The following is a 19992-nucleotide window of genomic DNA, read 5'->3' on the forward strand; positions in this document are numbered from 1 at the left end:
AAATATTTACGCACCGAATCAGAATGCCCCAAAATACGTGAGGAATATACTGCAAACACTGAAAAGGGAAATAGACTCATATACCATAATAGTTGGAGACTTCAACTCACCACTCTCATCAATGGACAGAACATCTAGACAGAGGATCAACAAAGAAATAGAGAATCTGAATATTACTATAAATGAACTAGACTTAATAGACATTTATAGGACATTACATCCCACAACAGCAGGATACACCTTTTTCTCAAGTGCTCATGGATCATTCTCAAAGATAGACCATATGCTGGGTCACAAAGCAAGTCTTAACAAATTTAAAAAGATTGAAATCTTACACAACACTTTCTCGGACCATAAAGGAATGATGTTGGAAATCAATAATAGGCAGAGTGCCAGAAAATTCACAAATACGTGGAGGCTCAACAACACACTCCTAAACAACGACTGGGTCAAAGAAGAAATTGCAAGAGAAAATTAGCAAATACCTCGAGGCGAATGAAAATGAAAACACAACATATCAAAACTTATGGGACGCAGCAAAGGCAGTGCTAAGAGGGAAATTTATTGCTCTAAATGCCTATATCAGAAAAGAAGAAAAGGCAAAAATTCAGGAATTAACTATCCATTTGGAAGAACTGGAGAAAGAACAGCAAGCTAACCCCAAAGCAAGCAAAAGGAAAGAAATAACAAAGATTAGAGCACAAATAAATGAAATTGAAAACATGAAAACAATAGAGAAAATCAATAAGGCCAGAAGTTGGTTCTATGAGAAAATCAATAAGATTGATGGGCCCTTAGCAAGATTGACAAAAAGAAGAAGAGAGAGGATGCAAATAAATAAGATCAGAAATGGAAGAGGAGACATAACTACTGACCTCACAGAAATAAAGGAGGTAATAACAGGATACTATGAACAACTTTACGCTAATAAATACAACAATTTAGAGGAAATGGACGGGTTCCTGGAAAGACATGAACAACCAACTTTGACTCAAGAAGACATAGATGACCTCAACAAACCAATCACAAGTAAAGAAATTGAATTAGTCATTCAAAAGCTTCCTAAAAAGAAAAGTCCAGGACCAGATGGCTTCACATGTGAATTCTACCAAACGTTCCAGAAAGAATTAGTACCAATTCTCTTCAAACTCTTCAAAAAAATCGAAGTGGAGGGAAAACTACCTAATTCATTCTATGAAGCCAACATCACCCTCATACCAAAACCAGGCAAAGATATTACAAAAAAAGAAAACTACAGACCAATCTCTCTAATGAATACAGATGCCAAAATCCTCAATAAAATTCTAGCAAATCGTATCCAACAACACATTAAAAGAATATACATCATGACCAAGTAGGATTCATCCCAGGTATGCAAGGATGGTTCAACATAAGAAAATCAATTAATGTAATACACCATATCAACAAATCAAAGCAGAAAAATCACATGATCATCTCAATTGATGCAGAGAAGGCATTCGACAAGATTCAACATCCTTTCCTGTTGAAAACACTTCAAAAGATAGGAATACAAGGGAACTTCCTTAAAATGATAGAGGGAATATATGAAAAACCCACAGCTAATATCATCCTCAATGGGGAAAAATTGAAAACTTTCCCCCTAAGATCAGGAACAAGACAAGGATGTCCACTATCACCACTATTATTCAACATTGTGTTGGAGGTTCTAGCCAGAGCAATTAGACAAGAAAAAGAAATACAAGGCATCAAAATTGGAAAGGAAGAAGTAAAACTATCACTGTTTGCAGACGATATGATACTATACGTCGAAAACCCGGAAAAATCCACAACAAAACTACTAGAGCTAATAAATGAGTACAGCAAAGTAGCAGGTTACAAGATCAACATTCAAAAATCTGTAGCATTTCTATACACTAGTAATGAACAAGCTGAGGGGGAAATCAAGAAACGAATCCCATTCACAATTGCAACTAAAAGAATAAAATACCTAGGAATAAATTTAACTAAAGAGACAAAAAACCTATATAAAGAAAACTACAAAAAACTGCTAAAAGAAATCACAGAAGACCTAAATAGATGGAAGGGCATACCGTGTTCATGGATTGGAAGACTAAATATAGTTAAGATGTCAATCCTACCTAAATTGATTTACAGATTCAATGCAATACCAATCAAAATCCCAACAACTTATTTTTCAGAAATAGAAAAACCAATAAGCAAATTTATCTGGAAGGGCAGGGTGCCCCGAATTGCTAAAAACATCTTGAGGAAAAAAAACGAAGCTGGAGGTCTCGCGCTGCCTGACTTTAAGGCATATTATGAAGCCACAGTGGTCAAAACAGCATGGTATTGGCATAAAGATAGATATATCGACCAATGGAATCGAATAGAGTGCTCAGATATAGACCCTCTCATCTATGGACATTTGATCTTTGATAAGGCAGTCAAGCCAACTCACCTGGGACAGAGCAGTCTCTTCAATAAATGGTGCCTAGAGAACTGGATATCCATATGCAAAAGAATGAAAGAAGACCCATCTCTCACACCCTATACAAAAGTTAACTCAAAATGGATCAAAGATCTAAACATTAGGTCTAAGACCATAAAACAGTTAGAGGAAAATGTTGGGAGATATCTTATGGATCTTACAACTGGAGGCGGTTTTATGGACCTTAAACCTAAAGCAAGAGCACTGAAGAAGGAAATAAATAAATGGGAACTCCTCAAAATTAAACACTTTTGTGCATCAAAGAACTTCATCAAGAAAGTAGAAAGACAGCCTTCACAATGGGAGACAATATTTGGAAATGATATATCAGATAAAGGTCTAGTATCCAGAATTTATAAAGAGATTGTTCATCTCAACAACAAAAAGACAGCCAACCCAATTACAAAATGGGAAAAAGACTTGAACAGACACCTCTCAGAAGAGGAAATACGGATGGCCAAGAGGCACATGAAGAGATGCTCAATGTCCCTGGCCATTAGAGAAATGCAAATCAAAACCACAATGAGATATCATCTCACACCCACCAGAATGGCCATTATCAACAAAACAGAAAATGACAAGTGCTGGAGAGGATGCGGAGAAAGAGGCACACTTATCCACTGTTGGTGGGAATGTCAAAGGGTGCAACCACTGTGGAAGGCAGTTTGGCGGTTCCTCAAAAAGCTGAATATAGACTTGCCATACGACCCAGCAATACCATTGCTAGGTATCTACTCAAAGGACTTAAGGGCAAAGACACAAACGGACATTTGCACACCAATGTTTATAGCAGCATTATTTACAATTGCAAAGAGATGGAAACAGCCAAAATCTCCATCAACAGAAGAGTGGCTAAACAAACTGTGGTATATACATACGATGGAATATTATGCAGCTTTAAGACAAGATAAACTTATGAACCATGTAATAACATGGATGGACCTAGAGAATATTATGCTGAGTGAATCCAGCCAAAAACTAAAGGACAAATACTGTATGGTCCCACTGATGTGAACGGACATTCGAGAATAAACTTGAAATATGTCATTGGTAACAGAGTTCAGCAGGAGTTAGAAACAGGGTAAGACAATGGGTAATTGAAGCTGAAGGGATACAGACTGTGCAACAGGACTAGATACAAAAACTCAAAAATGGACAGCACAATAATACCTAATTGTAAAGTAATCATGTTAAAACACTGAATGAAGCTGCATCTGACCTATAGGTTTTTGTTTTGTTTTGTGTTGTTTTGTTTTGATTATACTATTATTACTTTTATTTTTTTCTCTATATTAACATTCTATATCTTTTTCGGTTATGTTGCTAGTTCTTCTAAACCAATGCAAATGTACTAAGAAATGATGATCATGCAGCTATGTGATGATGTTAAGAATTAATGATTGCATGTGTAGAATGGTATGATCTCTAAATGTTGGGTTAATTTCTTTTTTTCCGTTAATTAAAAAAAAAAAAAAAAAAAAAAGAGAAGGGATAATTGGAGATGAAGGGATACAGACTGTACAACGGGACTGGATATAAAAACTCAGAAATGGACAGCACAATACTACCCAATTGTAGTACAATTATGTTAAAACACTGAATGAAGCTGCATGTGAGGTATAGGTTTTTTGTTTTTGTTTTTTTTGTTTTTTTTTTCTTTCTATTATTGTTTTAATTCTTATTCTGTTGTCTTTTTATTTCTTTTTCTAAATCGATGCAAATGTACTAAGAAATGATGAATATGCAACTATGTGATGTTATTAAGAATTACTGATTGTACATGTAGATTGGAATGATTTCTAATTGTTTTGTTAATTCTTTTTTTAATTAATAAAAAAAATAAATAAAAAAAAAAATGAAACAAAATTGAATGAATGGAAATATAGGGATATGATTTTAATAAATATTTATATTCCACTGATTTTAACAAATATTTATGTTCCACTCTTTGTTTATAAAATAAATGAAACTTTTTCTTCTCTGTAAAACTTTATATTTATATTATTAGTTATTCTAAAAACAGGAAATTATACACATTATGATAATTTCAAGTGGTATAAAAAGTAATTATATAATCCAAGTCTCTTTCCCCTAACCTGCAGTCCCACTTCCAGAGGTAACCACTAATTCAGGTTCCTTGTTTGAAAAGAGTTGTAGTTCACAAACGTCAGAAAATTCTGCTTGTAAACAAATAGATATGGGTGTGTCAGTGTGTGCATGAGTGCATGTGCATACTTACATGTGTTTTAATCCGAATGATATCATAATGCCTGTTTTCCTTAATAATGTAGCTTAGAGACCTTTATATCTCAGCACCCACATTTACCTTTCTTTCACATCAGTTCATAGTATTTCATTTTATGTGCTACAATTTATTTAACATGAATAAGAGTGTTTTTCAATAATATATACACCTTTCCTAAAATAACTGGATTTCCAACACAACTCATGCTTCGTTTTCCTTTTTCAAGACCAGAAAAGGAAGCCAGCATTCCTGATTTTTCAATCTCCAAATTATTAACTCACTTAGAAGGATACGATCATAAAGTAGCAAAAATATTCCTTCTACATTTTCAGAGGTAACTTTTCATCTCCACGACCAGGACACCACTTCTTGATAAAACCAATGTTTGTATTACTTCCATTTCCATTGTGACTTCCTTTAAAACTTATCAACAAACAAGTTTAAGTTCTTTGGATAGATTAGTTAAGAACCACATGATCATCACTGGGGATGAATAACAGAATAAGGAATTCAGAAGTTAGACTGATCTTGGAACAAAAACTGAGAAGAGTGGGAAAAAAATGATCATAGTATAAGAGACATGGCCTTCCACGATTTACACATAAAAACTCTCCCTAATGGGTTAAATGAATATTTGTCTCAAATACTATAGTCTCTTTTTAACTTTTCACCCTTCATCCCAGAATATCTTTTAGAATTAACTTTTCTAAAATCATAATTGTTTTTAAAGTTGAAGTCTTTAACAAAAGTATGTAAAAATCCAACTTGAATTTTCTAAATTAAAAATAAGACTTTTTATTTTTTAAAAATTCAGTCTCCCAAAATATTTTGGGGCAATGTGCATGGCTACTCAGAGATGCAAATGTGGCAAGAGTCTGAACACCCCTCCTGAAGGTAGGGAGCTTAGCAGGTTCTTCTGAAACCTCAAGAAGACCGTTTTGGTTCTTTCCTGTAAACCGTAAGAGCTTAGTGCTGCAGGATCCATTCTCAAGAGGGAGCCAGTGCAGAGACGAGAACGCCGGAAGAGGACACAAAGGGTGTCTCTTCACTGAGCCCCGTATTCTCAGAGGGAGAACGAATTACATTATCACTATAAATCCCCAAAGGGGGGCGTTCCCAGACCCTAGGCCTTTAACTGGGAAGCTGGCTTCAGGAGTCCAGCCAAATTCCTAGGGCTCTTCTGGAGAGTGGATTCAGAGAAACCTATCCAGCAGCGGCAGGCCCAGGCAATGCTTTCCATTTTCATTCATATGGGACAACCTGTGTCCTTTACTGCCATCACTCATTTAAGTAAACTCGGCTATTTTAAATAACACAAAGGAACATAATCAAAAATCGCGCAAGAGAACCAAATGGCAAGACAAGCAATCAGCAGGGGTCAGTAAAACTTAGACTGGAGAAGGGCGGAAGGCACTGAAACAAATACCGTCAGGACAAAAGAAGTCATTAAGAACGAGATAAAGTGTTGCCTGGGAGGGAGAGAGACAAGGTTAAAAAAGAGAAAGAAAAAAAATTCGGAAATTTCAAGATAAGTTGCCTTTCTCTGCAAACGACTACACACAGCTGCTTTAGGACCACAACAGTAAACCCAGTCAGGCAACGGGCTTAGAGGACGCAACGCTTGGCTACTCAGCTGCAGCCCATAAAGTCTTTCCTCATTTGAATAGTATCTTAGGAATGTTTTGTCAATGTGTCAGATGATTATTCACTTCCACTGCAGTCTTCCCTTCACCGTGACAATCATGGTGATATGAGTAATTTATTGTATAGACAGAAATCACAACACCAAGTGACGATTTTTTTACCAGTTAAAATTCATTTATTTATTTGCTCATATTTCCTTGAAAAAGCAATGCTAGCTTTAACAATTGTTGCTCGTAGCAACACATGAACAAAAGATTTTTCACATGCATAATCTAGGCATTTAATTAAAATTCTAAACCTGAATCTCAGATCACCTCAAAAATAAAAATTTAAGAATATGAGACTCCCATATAGAATGAGATACAAAATGTATGGTTTAGCAAGAAAAAAGTACAGCAACATGCGACAGGGGTAAAGAATGTACAAATTAAAAAAAAGAAATTCCAACTCAACCACCGTTATAAATACTGCTTATATCCTTCCAGGTAAGTTTCATGGCATAAGTAAATCAAACAAAAATATACCATTCTCTGTCTGAGTTTCAGATCACTTCCTATTTACAAAGGCTCTTTGGCCTACATCCAAATGTAAGTAGTTTCCAGCAAACTATAGCACAGCAATTTACAGAAAGAGATTTTTTTTTCCCCAAGACTTAGGCACAACTATCTAAGAGTCAAGGTTAAAAACAACAACAACAACAACAATTCCACTTATGGTCTACAATTTACACATCTGTGGTGAAACCAAGGCATTCTCAGAAAACAGATATCCATCACGGCCCAAAAATCAATTTAAAAAAAAGACAGAGTGTGAGCTCCAGAAAAGAATGTGAAAGAGCTGGGATTTAGCTTTATCACTTTAAAAAATTCCCCACCCCTAATAATCAGCTCACCTGTCCTCACAGGGTTGACAGGGTATTGAGAGGTGCCATGGCACAGGGCGCTTTGGAGAGAGATGGTTCACAAAAGCCTGGACTGAAAGAGGCTGCAGTACAAGGTCACAGGGTTTTCAGAACCAAAGGACAGGCATAAAGAAGAATACACTGAGGCCAATAAACTGACAAATCTCAAAACCCAGTGACACCTTGTACAGTATGGATTCCACACAATCATTCATTGCCACAATTTCAAAGAAAAAGACTTTTTTTTTAACTCATCTCTATTAAAAACTTTAACACTAAGAAAGGTAGATTAAAGTTTTGCACTAAATGAAACTCCGTGCTTCTCAAATCTTTTGCACAAAAGTTGTGTACCACATTTTAAACTTCAGGGACACTTAATAAAACGACCTTCTCATAAAATGGAGAAATGTCAATATAGGACATAAAACATCCCAGTCTTTTACTAAGCCAGAATTTTAATCAGGCATCTATAGTGCAAATCTTCGTAGTTCAACATTTATAACTGTTGTTAGCATTCAGATTCAGAGCTGGTGACCAACATGACCCAGGCCATACCAAAAAAAAAAAAAACACAGCATGTGCAGAAGCAGTAACTTTCACGCCAAAGGAAAGCCTCTCTGCCTTCCAAATCCTGGCATACTCATTTTTATGAAAATAACAGAACACTTAGTTAAAAATCAGTTGTTCTCTCAATTAAAAAGAAAAGTCACTAATTCAGCAATCAAAATAACATCTACGTTACTTTAAAATTCAGTTTCCTACCCCCACCCCCAGGTGGGACTCAAGTACATTATTAAATGAATGTCTCTGTTCAAATTCTCTGTTGGCGCATTATAACACCTCCTGTACTACAGTAGTGAAAGGACAGTCCCCAGATCTTAATTTTAATAGTCTACTGCTGCTCCATTTCCCAGCTGGCTCCATTTTCAAATGCTGCTCTCTACTATTATCTTAGAACCATGATTTCTGTCCTGAGATCAGGGCTAGCAGTGTATGGGAAAAATAATTTGCAGCACAGAAAACTTAGCTCTTTACAGCACTCTTTGGAATACCACTGACTGTGAGTGGCACCAACTTTGTACAGTAAGGATAATACATGAATTATTCTCTATATGACCATCTTCAACTTTGTGATTTTATAAATACCACCAACATGCCACAAGAAAATCAGTATTTCCAACCATCGGGACATATCACTATAGTATACTTCCCAAAATGACTGAACAAACAACTGTGGTACCTCTAAAAGTTCATTTTACCTATTTTTCTCATGTCCCTATTCTTTAAGAATAATTTCCTCTTTGTATATTACTAGAAGTGCCTGAATCTGGTGCTTTACTGAGTGACGAGAACTTAGTGCAACAGTCTCTGGACCACAAAAGCAAACTCTCCTTCCAGTCCTGCCACACAGTCAGGTTTCCAAAGACGTCTCTTGACTTCCCGTCAGAACACGAGGTCTGTCGTAGGCGCAGGCAGCCACATTTAACGTAGGGTCCCCAACAGCACTCCCCTCTCTGGAGAAGAATGAATTCAGAAAACTAAGTATTGCATTTCATTAGAAGAAAAGTAAGACTAGGAGCAAGGCAATTTCTCCAATTCAGCATCCATGTCTGATTCATCTTTATGCCACACAGTGCCTAGGGTTCAAAATGCTTGTGGATTAAACAAATGAGCAATGATGAGCAGCAAAGTGCCATTTTTTCATACATTGTTAATAATTCTTTAAAAGATTTTATCAACTTCCTTTACGTGAGAGGTTGGCTTTTTTTTTTTTTTTTGTAAAGGGCCAGATAGTAAATATTTCAGACTTTACAGGTGACATAGTTTCTGTCACATATTCTTCTTTAAGTTTGTTTACAACCTTTTAAAAAATGAAAAAAACATTCTGAGCTAGAGGGCCAAATGAAAAGAGGCTTGCAGGGCAGGATCTGGCCCTCAGACCACAGTTTCCCCTCCCTGCTTTACACATATATCAAAAAGCCATGATTAATAGTAGGTCACACTTTGATTAAAGAAAAATACTTCCAACTGGTTTTTGGTTTTGTTGTGCAATGTTTTTAAGTAAAGTGCTGTCATCACATCATGTCCAAGATACACCATGATATCACTGTTGTTGATACTTGCCTTGACCCATGGCTGAGGCCGTATTTGTCAGTATTTGTCAGGTTTCCTCCAATCTTTTCTAAAAAAATATTAATTGATTTAATTTGTAACATATAAAACTACCTAAAAGGAATAGCTTTTAAGAGACAAATAACATAGAATAAGCCAGTTGTTATAAACGCACATACATAGATTATAATTTATTATATACATGATTATATCCATGTCTCATGAAATAGATCACATTAAGTGAAGAGAAAAATTCATGTGTACTTCACCAGTATATCCTACTTTGAATTCCTCTCAACTGCTCTTCCCTTGCCTAACAGGAATGTTCAGAAGGGAAGTACTTATAAGGCTGAATTAAAGGGAAGGAGAAAATGTAATGAACAATGCTCAAATTTCCTTTCACTTTTTAAATAGTGATTATGCAAATTAGGTTAGAAGGAACTTGAGCTGGAAGGGAATCTTGCCCATTTTCACATCTCCCGGTGCCTAGGATATCCAGCTAAAGGACACAATAAAACTGATTAATTTTTATCTATAACTTCAGTGTTAAAATAACTCAAAACAGCTAGATACGGAAGGAAAGAGCAATTTGAGACTTAAAAGAACTTCTAATTACTCTTACATAATGTTTTCTACGGCAATAGTGAAAATACACACACATACACACAGAAAAAAACTGGGGAGCAAGACAATGGTTAAAAGGAAAGAATAAAGGGAGAAGGCTTGGGTCAAATTAAGGCCATCAAAAATTCTAAAGAGACACGCAAATCAAAACCATGAGGTACCACCTCATACCCACTAGAATGGCTGGAATCAAAAAGAAAGAAAAGGAAAAGAACAAGTGTTAATGAGGAGATGGAGAAATGGAACCCTCATCCAAAATGGTGCAGCTGCTATGGAAAACAGTCTGGCAATTCCTCCAGAGGTTAAACATAGTTCTGCATCCTGGTCCAAGATGGCAGATGAGGCCAGCGATGTGTTCTGTCTGAGGTCCTGGTGCTAAAGGCTAACACGGACCCCGATATCCAAGCTGTGGGTGCAGCAAGTTCTGGAAAAGTATCAATCTCTGATCCGGTACGTGGTCAATGATTGGTGCCAAGAGGATTCCAACAGGAAGGGTCTCCATGGTTTGGAAAATGCTGATACATCCATGACCTCCTATCAAATGTAAGTTTGACATCCAGTTTTACATTCCCATCACATATCCCACCACTGCTCCAGAAATTGTTGTCCCGAACTGGATGGAAAGAGAGGAGAAATGTACAGGGAAGGCAAAATATGTCTGAACAATCACTTCAAGCCTTTGTGGGCCAGGAGTGTGTCCAATTTGGACCAGCTCATCTTATGGCCCTTTGGCTGGGTCCATGGCTCATGGTGGAAATCCTGGATCTGATTCAGAAGAGTGTGATGTGGCATAATGAGAAACTCACTCAATGAAGGGTGAAGCCACTGAGGCAGGACAGAGGGACCTTTGACAAGCTAGGCTCCTTTTCCCTGAGCTTCACCTTGCTTATTCATCTGACTTCTCTCCATCCCTCCACCCCTAGTTGTTACCAAGCAGCTATAACAAGCATTACTGGAAATTTAAAAAGCACTACTACCAAGTTTCTAAGTCAGGATACCCAAGGAATTGGGCCTTCTAAAACCAAGAGGCAATTTACAGCTCCTCTCCTGGTGGAAAGGTGTAAATGAAAGTGGATGTACAGACTTTTTGGTTTGTGACAACCCATCAATAAAAGCTGCTTGCTCTGGTAAAACAAAAAAGAAGTTAAACATAGAATTACCAGATGACCCAGCAATCCCACTCCTAGGTACATATCACAGAGAACTAAAAACATGCTCCCACAAATACTTGTACACTTATATTCATAGCAGCATTATTCATGTTAGCCGAAATGTGGAAACAACCCAAATACCCATCAGTTACTGAATGGATAAGCAAAAGATGGTCCATCCATACAACTGAATACTATTTGGCCATAAAAAGGAATTGATACATATTACAATATGGATAAACCTTGAAAACATTAAGTGAAAGAAGCCTGACATATAATTTCATTAATATGAAAGGTCCAGAATAAGCAAAACCACACAGACAGAAAGTAAATTAGAGGGGGAAGGCTGATAAGGAGAGACTGCTTAATTAGTAAGGGGTTTCTTTTGGGGGTGATGAAAATATTCTGGAATTAAATACTGGCCATGGTTGCACAACTTTGTAAATATGCTTTAAAATGGCTAAAGGATGAATTTTATGTTATGTGAATTTTAATAAACTAAAATTTAAAATCTGAAAAAAAAAACACTCTGAAGACACTGAAAACATTCTGAACCTTCATATTTGGTAAAGCATTTTGAACCTACAACTTATGTACACATTTTGTCTGCGAAAATGACTTTCTTGCCCTATATACTTCTGTGCTGATTTTTCTAGTAATAGTTGCTTCAGAAATGGATAAAGGAAGTAATCCGAAATTCTAGCAAGTGGTCAATTCAATTAATTTCTCCCAAGTCCCTAGGACAGGGGCACACACAGACTCGGGCCCTTTCTCAAGGAATTCACAGTGTAGAAGGACTATCACCATTTCCAACATTTCAGTAACTCCCACACCAGCAAAATGAAGCCAACCAAGCCTCTCTATAATGGTAGCATAATTTCCTACAGACATTTACTCGAAAAAATACTAATCAAGTGCCACTTAACAAGGCAACACCTCCAGGTCTCTAGGCAGGCAGACTGCTCCAAGGCTGCCACGCTTTTACTAGTGGATCAGGGCTTCCACCCACTACAGTCAAAACTGGCTTGCTTGAAGCCACATGTCTCAATGACTAATTATGTAGTTGTTATCAGCTAATTGACAAGTTAGTGATTTGAGATAAAAAAAAAAATTAACATAAATAATAATCTTTCTTCAAAGAGTAATTACTATCCTAAGTCTTCAAAAAAAAATTAAATTGTAAACTATGGACTATTAAAGTCATTAAGGAAATCTTAGTCATTCAAATATATTAAACAACTACTGTTCCCTCCAGCAAGCATTATAGCAAACTGTTGAAAACAAGAAATATTTCTTTGGGAATTTTTAGCAGACAGCATAATTTAGTTTAAATTAGTGTTTCCTATAGTGGCTTTTAAAAAAAAATCCTTTAACAACCTCTCTGCTCTTCAAATACCATAATCACTAAAATAGTTCACACTAACCGCTTGGCACTCCGAATCTGCCGAAGAAGAATGATTTCCAGCCTTCTGGGACAATGGCAGTCATGATTAAAACAATCAGAGTTGACTTCTGTTTTCTTTGTACTTATAAGATATTCACATGTTTATACTATTACTCAAAATGCAGCAGTCTAATTCTCTCAATATTTTTAATCTAACTGGAAAATCAATTGTCTCTGGTTGTTGGCGGTTGTGCGTATAATTTTTTGAAAGCCCAACAATAAGAACGGAAATACAAGAGTAGCACAACTAATATTATTTCATTAATTTAACAAACTTCCCTAATTAACTTAACCAACATTCATTTAACGTATAAAGGATACAGAAAGCTGTAATAAGCAGTTAGGACCCTTAAGATTACACTCTAACAGTGGGTTTACCTAAAAAGAAAAAAGAAAAACAATACAGAGTTCCTCAGATTCTAAAATGTGCCACAACTGTGCCTGGAAGGCCACAAGTTAACTGGATCATCAACAAAAGCCAGTTGACATTCCCTTCCCCCTCTCTACTTAGGATTCCTTCTGGAAAGTAGGGGGTTCTCCCTCTTTTGATGTTCAGATGTGTCCTCTCTCTCTAAGCAGGCAGGTGAACTCACTGCCCTCCCCTCCACTACTTGGGGCATGACTCCCAGGGGTGTAAAACTCCCTGGCAACGTGGGACAGGACTCCGAGGGATGAGCCAGGACCCTGCATTATGGAATTGAGAAAGCCTTCTTGCCCAAAAGGGGGAAGAGAGAAATGAGTTAAAGTTTTAGTGGCTGAGAGACTTCAGAGTTGAGAGCTTATCCTGGAAGCTATGTTTATGCATTATATAGATACCCTTTTTAGCTTGTGGTGTATTGAAGACACTAGAGGAGGAAGTACTTGAAACTGTGGAACCATATTCCTTGATTCTTGAAGAACACTGTTTAACTATATAGCTTTTTCAATGTGACTGCGTGATTGTGGAAACCTTGTGGCTGATGCTCTCTTTATTCAAGGTATGGACAGATGAATAAAAAAATAAGGATAAAAAATAATAGGGGAGGAAAAAAGGGTAAAAAAAATTCAGCAAACTGCAATACTAGTGGTCAAAGAGAGGGAGGATAAGGGGTCTGGGATGTATGGGTTTTTTCTTTTGTCTTTTTCTGGAGTGACCTAAATCTTCTAAAAATTATCATGGTGATGAATATACAACTATGTGTGATGATACTGTGAGCCACTGATTGTATACTTGGATGGACTGTATGGTGTGTGAAGATATCTCAAGAAAAATATATATTTTTAAAAGTTTTCCTCATCTGCTTAAAATTAGCTATTCTAAGTTGTCAACATTGAAATGTCAGAATATTAGAAATATCAATAAGTCAAACATGTTGGCTTTTATACTACCCTATGAAATAGTTCAAAAAAATCTAATGATTAAAAAGATAGTTATGGGTGGTGCAACGGTGTTTAGGTAGCAGAATCCTCGTGTGCCACGCCAGAGACCCCGGGTTTGTTCCTTGGTGCCTGCCCATGAAAAAAAATAAAAAAGATAGCTGTGCTTTCCAGAAACCTGCAACTTCCAGATGGGTCCCTGGACAAGATAAGTCCTAAAATGGCAGAAGGGCTCAGCCTCTACAGAACATCAACTAGTTTCACCTCCCTATCCCATATTATTGACAACCCCTTTCAATGTGAAAAAGTTAGACTGGGCATAGACCAAATCCCCCTAAAGAGTGGGAGAAAGATCAAAAGTGATGGTGGAGTTATACAGAGAAGGTAGGGTTTAACAAATTAGTGTGAGTGCTGAATCATTATATTAATATTTCTGTTAGTCTCCAGTATCTTAGAGCAGCTCGAAGCAAAAACCTAAAATTGTGGCATTATAACCCATACCAAACTCTGAAATCTGTTCTACAACTAATTGTTGTGATGTGCTTTGGAATTTATTGCTTTTTTGTATACATGTTACTTTTCACAAGAAAGAAAAAGTTGACTGTAATGATAAGTGCACAGTTATATGATGATATTGTGAACCACTGATTCTACACTTCAGATGATTACACGGAATATGAATACATAATATACAGCAATAAAAAAAAAGATTCCTATAGATTGGGAGAAGAATCTATAGGAGGAGGAGGTATAACAGAGAAAATGGGATTTAACAAATGAGTATGGGTGCTAAATCACTATATTAATATTCCTTCTAGCCTCCAGTGTTCTGGAGCAGCTAGAAGGAAAAATCTGGAATAGGAGCATGGTAGCCCATAACAACTCTGAGATCTACTCTGTAACTATTTGTTTAAGTGTACTTGGAAAATTATTGTTTTTTCTTTCTTTTCTTTGCATATATATTATATTTTACAATAAAAAATGTTTTAAAAAAGTTATGTGCTTTCATTTACTTCTACGATTTATTGGACAAGTGAGAAACATTATCAATGATGCTTTTAGCACATCTCTGTAGGCAGAACAAAGAAAGGTCATAAGCATAAAACAAAATGACATTTTATTAATGCTCAATAGCAACACAGTAAATTATATATTTTGTGCACAGTTTATGAAATAAATTAAATGGCTGGAAAAAAAAAGAGTGAGGTATCTCAACATCTGACCATAGCTATAAAGCCAAAGATTAGGGTCTCTCAGAAGGAGTCAGTGTAAAGTCGCTTTGTGTGGTGGTAAATCTTTTCAGCTCGCCTAGACATCTCTGGGCAACATTCAATCTGAGGATAAAAAATGAGCAAAACTGTATTCACCCTGTCTCTGAAGCCTGCCCACTTCAGCCCTCTACTCCTCCAAAAGCCAACGAATCTGTCTCACCTTTTTCACCTATGCTGAATACAGTTGTTTTTTAAGGCACCAGACCATTTGGCCATGTTCTATGGCCCACCATAAACACCAACTGGTGTGGTCAAGGGGTGGCCATCGTGAGCAAAAGAAGAGGTGAACAAGGGGGTAGCACAAGATAACACTCTCTGGGGAGTGGTTGGCCAATTAGGGAGCAGGACAGGAATCATGGACAGGGGGATCTCTCCGGGATTATTAAAGGGCGGGGGGTGGAGAGGCCCAAAGTGGAGCCCTTATGGTAAAATTGTAATCTATTCAAGGGAAAGTCAGACTCCCTTAACCATTCCAGGAATAGAACTTCTATTGTACCCATGAGTACACTGAATTTCCAAGTTCTATATGACTTCAGTGGGGTCAACTGTCACCTCATCCCCACCCCCAAAAGTATTCATGAACCAGACTTTATGTATGGCTAACTCAGGGATCAAAGACTCATAAAAAGTTGACAGAAACCTTAGAAGGTCAATAAAGACTGGTCAATCTGCCTGCAAAATCAAGCCTGGGCAGAGAGCTCTGTTCCACCCCTCCAGGTACTCCATCCAAAGGCCCCTGGGCATGGCCAGGTGTCAAGGCCATCCAGAGCAATATCAAGGGCATGCAAAAGCTCCAAAGTTAGACTGCCTGGTTCATATCCTAGCTCCTGCAGCAATGGCAACCTCTCTGTGACTCAATTTCCTCATTTGCAACTGGAAGGTAAATGAGGAGACACCTCATAGGATAAATGGGAGAACAAAATGAGATCACATTAAAGGATTTCACACAGTGGCTGGCTCACAACAGGTATTCAATAAATACATGTAATTATACCAAATTTTTTTCAGGAGTAACCTAAACCACTTACTATCCATTTACAAAATTGGAATGACTACACTCTGACTACTACCATTTGGCTGGTCTCTAATTATGGGCCTAAACATCCCTATGAGGTAGGTGGTATCCTTACTTTAGAGTTGAAATATAGAGGTTCAGAGGGATTCAGAAACTCACCTAAGCTTAATGAGTGACGGAGTGTTGGCGCAATTAAAGTTTTGATCTCATCCCACCACAGTTTAGATTATGGTCATCTATCTCTGAGAGTTTAAACATTTTTAAATGTTTCAGTATTCTAAAATCACTGCTCGTTGAATGAAATTGTGTCTTTAAAATCCCCCAGCCTCTCTTCAATCAGCATAATACATACAATCAGAAAAACCTGACAAATTCTGATAAACTAACCGAAAACAAAAAATCCTCTTTTTTACAGATTAACATAAGAAACACAACTAAATCATTGTGGCCATTTTAATTAAATGGCTCTTAAAAGTTTAAAAATAATGCAGATTCACAGTATGTCAGTCAGTTTTCTTTCAGGATTTGTAATGTGATCCTGTAGAGTTCAAACACTCCAATTGGCATGTGTAACATCTCTTTCCATATGTTTGGTAACAATGTGTAACAAAATTGACAAGAGTCAACAGTTAACTTCAAATATCATTTCCCATTTAGCAAGACTTAGAGTCACTTAATCGTCCTATAAGAAAACATAATCAAAATTAAACAGGGGCGGGCCGCGGTGGCTCAGCGGGCAAAGTGCTTGCCTGCTATGCCGGAGGACCTCGGTTCGATTCCCGGCCCCAGCCCATGTAACAAAAACGGAGAAACAGAATACAATAAAACAAGAAAATGTTTAAAAATGTTTCCCTTTCTTCCTTCCTTCCTTCCTTCTATCCTTCCTTCCTTCTCTCTGTCTTTCCTTTTAAAAAAAAAAAAAAAAAAAAAAAAAAAAAAAAATTAAACTAAAAATGTCCCATGGTGACTGGTCTCACAGAATGTCTTCATAAAATTCTAACACTCAGACCCAGATATATTGATAACCAGTCAAATTTATAACTTAAAAAACCTAAAGACCCAACAACTTCAAGGAAAATTGGAACAATGAGTCATTTTAGTCAAAACTGTTTGGCCCTCATCAAATCAACTGGCTACCCAGTTTCCTGAAAACAGAGTTCATAATCATTGCTAATCCCTTAACAGTTTAAAATAGAAGACATGCTTAACTTGTTTAAGGAGCAGTGATACCGATAAGTCAAGCCATATAGTTTTACTTCACTTTCTATTTGCTTTACCTGGGCATTACATATTCTTGTAATCCTTTCTGGTAAACACAAATGAAATGATAAAATAAGTCATGTAAACTGAAGCAGAAGAGAACGTAAAATGCCCACATATTTCAAGAGAAGCGTCAAGTATCAGAAAGCAGTAAGAATTACTACACAACTGTAAAAGTCAAATATTTATACAGGTGCCTTAAAAGCCACTGTTCAGTGCACACCATCAGCACTGACATTTACTATCTGTTAAGTAGTTTCAAAGTGCAATGGCATAAGTCAAATACTGGCTTGGAGCGTGAAGTTTATGACAACAACTAATACGTTTGCAGAGGCTGTGAAGGTGTGATGCTTGCAACTTTCATCAAGCCAGCAACAGGAAAGAGGGAAGCCCTGGCTCAGGTGCCTTTTCTCCTTTCAGGAGGGAAATCTAAACCAATACCTTCATGGATAATTTAACAAGGATTGTTCCATAAATTTATAATGCCAGATATGACTTTCTTATAATTGCTTTTAATAGCTTAAACAAAACAAAACAATATTCTTAGGACAAAAGCAACAGAATATAAAGTATGAAATTATTTCAGCTTCAAATTGAAAGCTGAATTTATGAAAGGAAGGATGTTTAGGCGACATACCTAAAAAGATTATAAACCCTTAAAGCCACATTCCATAAAGAGCTGGAAATAAGTTTCAGAAATGATAAAACTCCAACTGCTGAAGTTATCCCTTATGACAGATTTAAATTTAAAATTGGAACTACCTCCTTAATGGACTAATTCTAAGAATTAGTTTAAAAGATGAGCTTTTAAACTGTGTGAACAGTCAGTTTAAAAAAAACTTCAGCTCCTGAAAGTACTTCTTACATGATTTTGTTTTACCTCTCTTCTTTATCTCCACAAGTGAATAAAAAGTTTAAAGAAATCATGCTAAGACTCCAGTAAGGGGTCCTTAAATGGTCAAGGTCCAGTTCCAATATTCAGTTTCACCATTTCTTACTTCTAAACAGAATGTGCCTTTACAAGATCTGTTCAAGTTTTCAGGTGAAGACTAACACTAGGCAGTAGAGTCCCAAAGTAAGCGTTTCTAAAATCTAAGGGGCAGAGCCAGTTCCTTTCCGTCCCAGGGCCCAGTGAAGAGGGAGTGGTGCCCGGGCCCCCCGTGTCCACGCCGGGAGGAACCAGCGACCCCTCCAGTCTGGCCTCGAACACCCAGAGAACTTGCCTTCAAAGCCTGGGCACCAAAGAGGCCCGAGAGATGCCACAGGTGGCCTGGACGGCCGGGTCCCACCCCGCACTGAGGCTGCCCCCGGGAGGCCCCAAGCCTTTCCCCGCCTCCCAGAAGCAGAAACTGCCCTCCAGCCTCAATGCGCCCAACTTGAGGCGGAGGCGAGCGCGGAACAGGACTCAGGTGGCCGCTCTGGATCCGTTAGCTGGACGGGGAGTGCCGGCCAGGGGTGCCAGTTCCACCCTTCCCTCGGGGCGGGGAGGGTCCGGAGGTCCCCGGGGAGGGGGGTGGGCCAAGGGGGCCCTGGAAGCGGCGGTTCCAAGTGGCCCCTCCGGAGCGCCTCGCCTGCTGACACGGTCGGGGCCGACGGTCCCGCGCCTCCTTCCGGGAACCCCTCCTGGCACCCCCGGGGCGGACGCCGCCCCACGCCCCCCGCGCCCGGGGAGCCGCTGCTCCCGCCGGGTCTCCCGGACAACAGCCGCCGCCGCGCTTCCGTGGCGGGTCCCGCGCCCACCCGCCGCCCCGGCCGGCCGCCCACCTGTCCCGGGGGTCGATCCAGCTGGTCCTCCTGGTGTTGTGGTCGATGTAGAAGACCTTGCCGTCGTAGTCCCTGGCCTCCTCCCAGCCCCGGGGTAGCGGCAGCTGCCCGCTCCCGGCCCTCCTAGGCATGGTCGGCGGCCTCGCCGGCGAGCGGCGCCTCCATAGGGACCGGGCGCGGGACGCGGCGGGAACGTGACTGCCGGCCCGGCGGCCGCACCCGACGCGGGTTTGGGGCTGCGGGTTCGGGGCGCGGCGGGGCCACGCGAGGGGGCGGCTCAGGAAACCCTGCTCTCGGCCCCGCTCGGGATCAGTCCACCATGTCTGCGTCGGAGCAGGCAAGCGAACCCTCCTCCTTCTCCTCCTCCTCCTCCTAGCCGCCGCTGCCTCCGCCTCTTCCTCCTCCTCCTCCCCGTCCCCCTGTGGCCGCCGAGGGTCGCGGCTCCCAGGCTGCCAGAGCCGCCGCCGTCTGGGCTCGGATCCGGGAGCTCCGCTGAGCGCCCGCGGCGGCGACGGGCCTCCTAATTTACATGCGCCCCGCCCCAGGCCCGCCCCCGCCGCTCCACCCCTCCGCGCTCATCTGCATGCACATTCCTCGCCGCCACATTCCTGCGATTAACCCTGCCGCTCCCGGGGCCGCAGCACGGGCGGGGCGCGGGCCCGAGCTAGAGGCGGGGGAGGGGAGCCGAAGGACCAGGTGGGAGGGTAGAAGGAAATGGAATGCACTGCTCCCTGC

The 19992-nt window shown here is 39.3% G+C and overlaps 1 protein-coding gene and 1 pseudogene across 1 annotated transcript in view; one reads left to right on the plus strand and one right to left on the minus strand.

Moving 5' to 3' along the window:
- WWC2 (WW and C2 domain containing 2) overlaps positions 1–19767 on the minus strand; it is a 298652-nt gene extending 278885 nt beyond the window's left edge. Inside the window, exon 1 of the mRNA XM_077144654.1 lies at positions 19258–19767. Coding sequence (XP_077000769.1) covers positions 19258–19388 — 131 coding nt within the window. The 5' untranslated portion in view covers positions 19389–19767. The remainder of the gene's footprint in view (positions 1–19257) is intronic.
- Positions 5552–10907, plus strand: LOC143669586 (ubiquitin-fold modifier-conjugating enzyme 1 pseudogene; annotated as a pseudogene).
- Positions 19768–19992: the final 225 nt, after the last annotated feature.

Source organism: Tamandua tetradactyla, chromosome 26 (genome assembly GCF_023851605.1).
Source record: "Tamandua tetradactyla isolate mTamTet1 chromosome 26, mTamTet1.pri, whole genome shotgun sequence".
NCBI classification, from domain to species: Eukaryota; Metazoa; Chordata; class Mammalia; order Pilosa; family Myrmecophagidae; genus Tamandua; species Tamandua tetradactyla.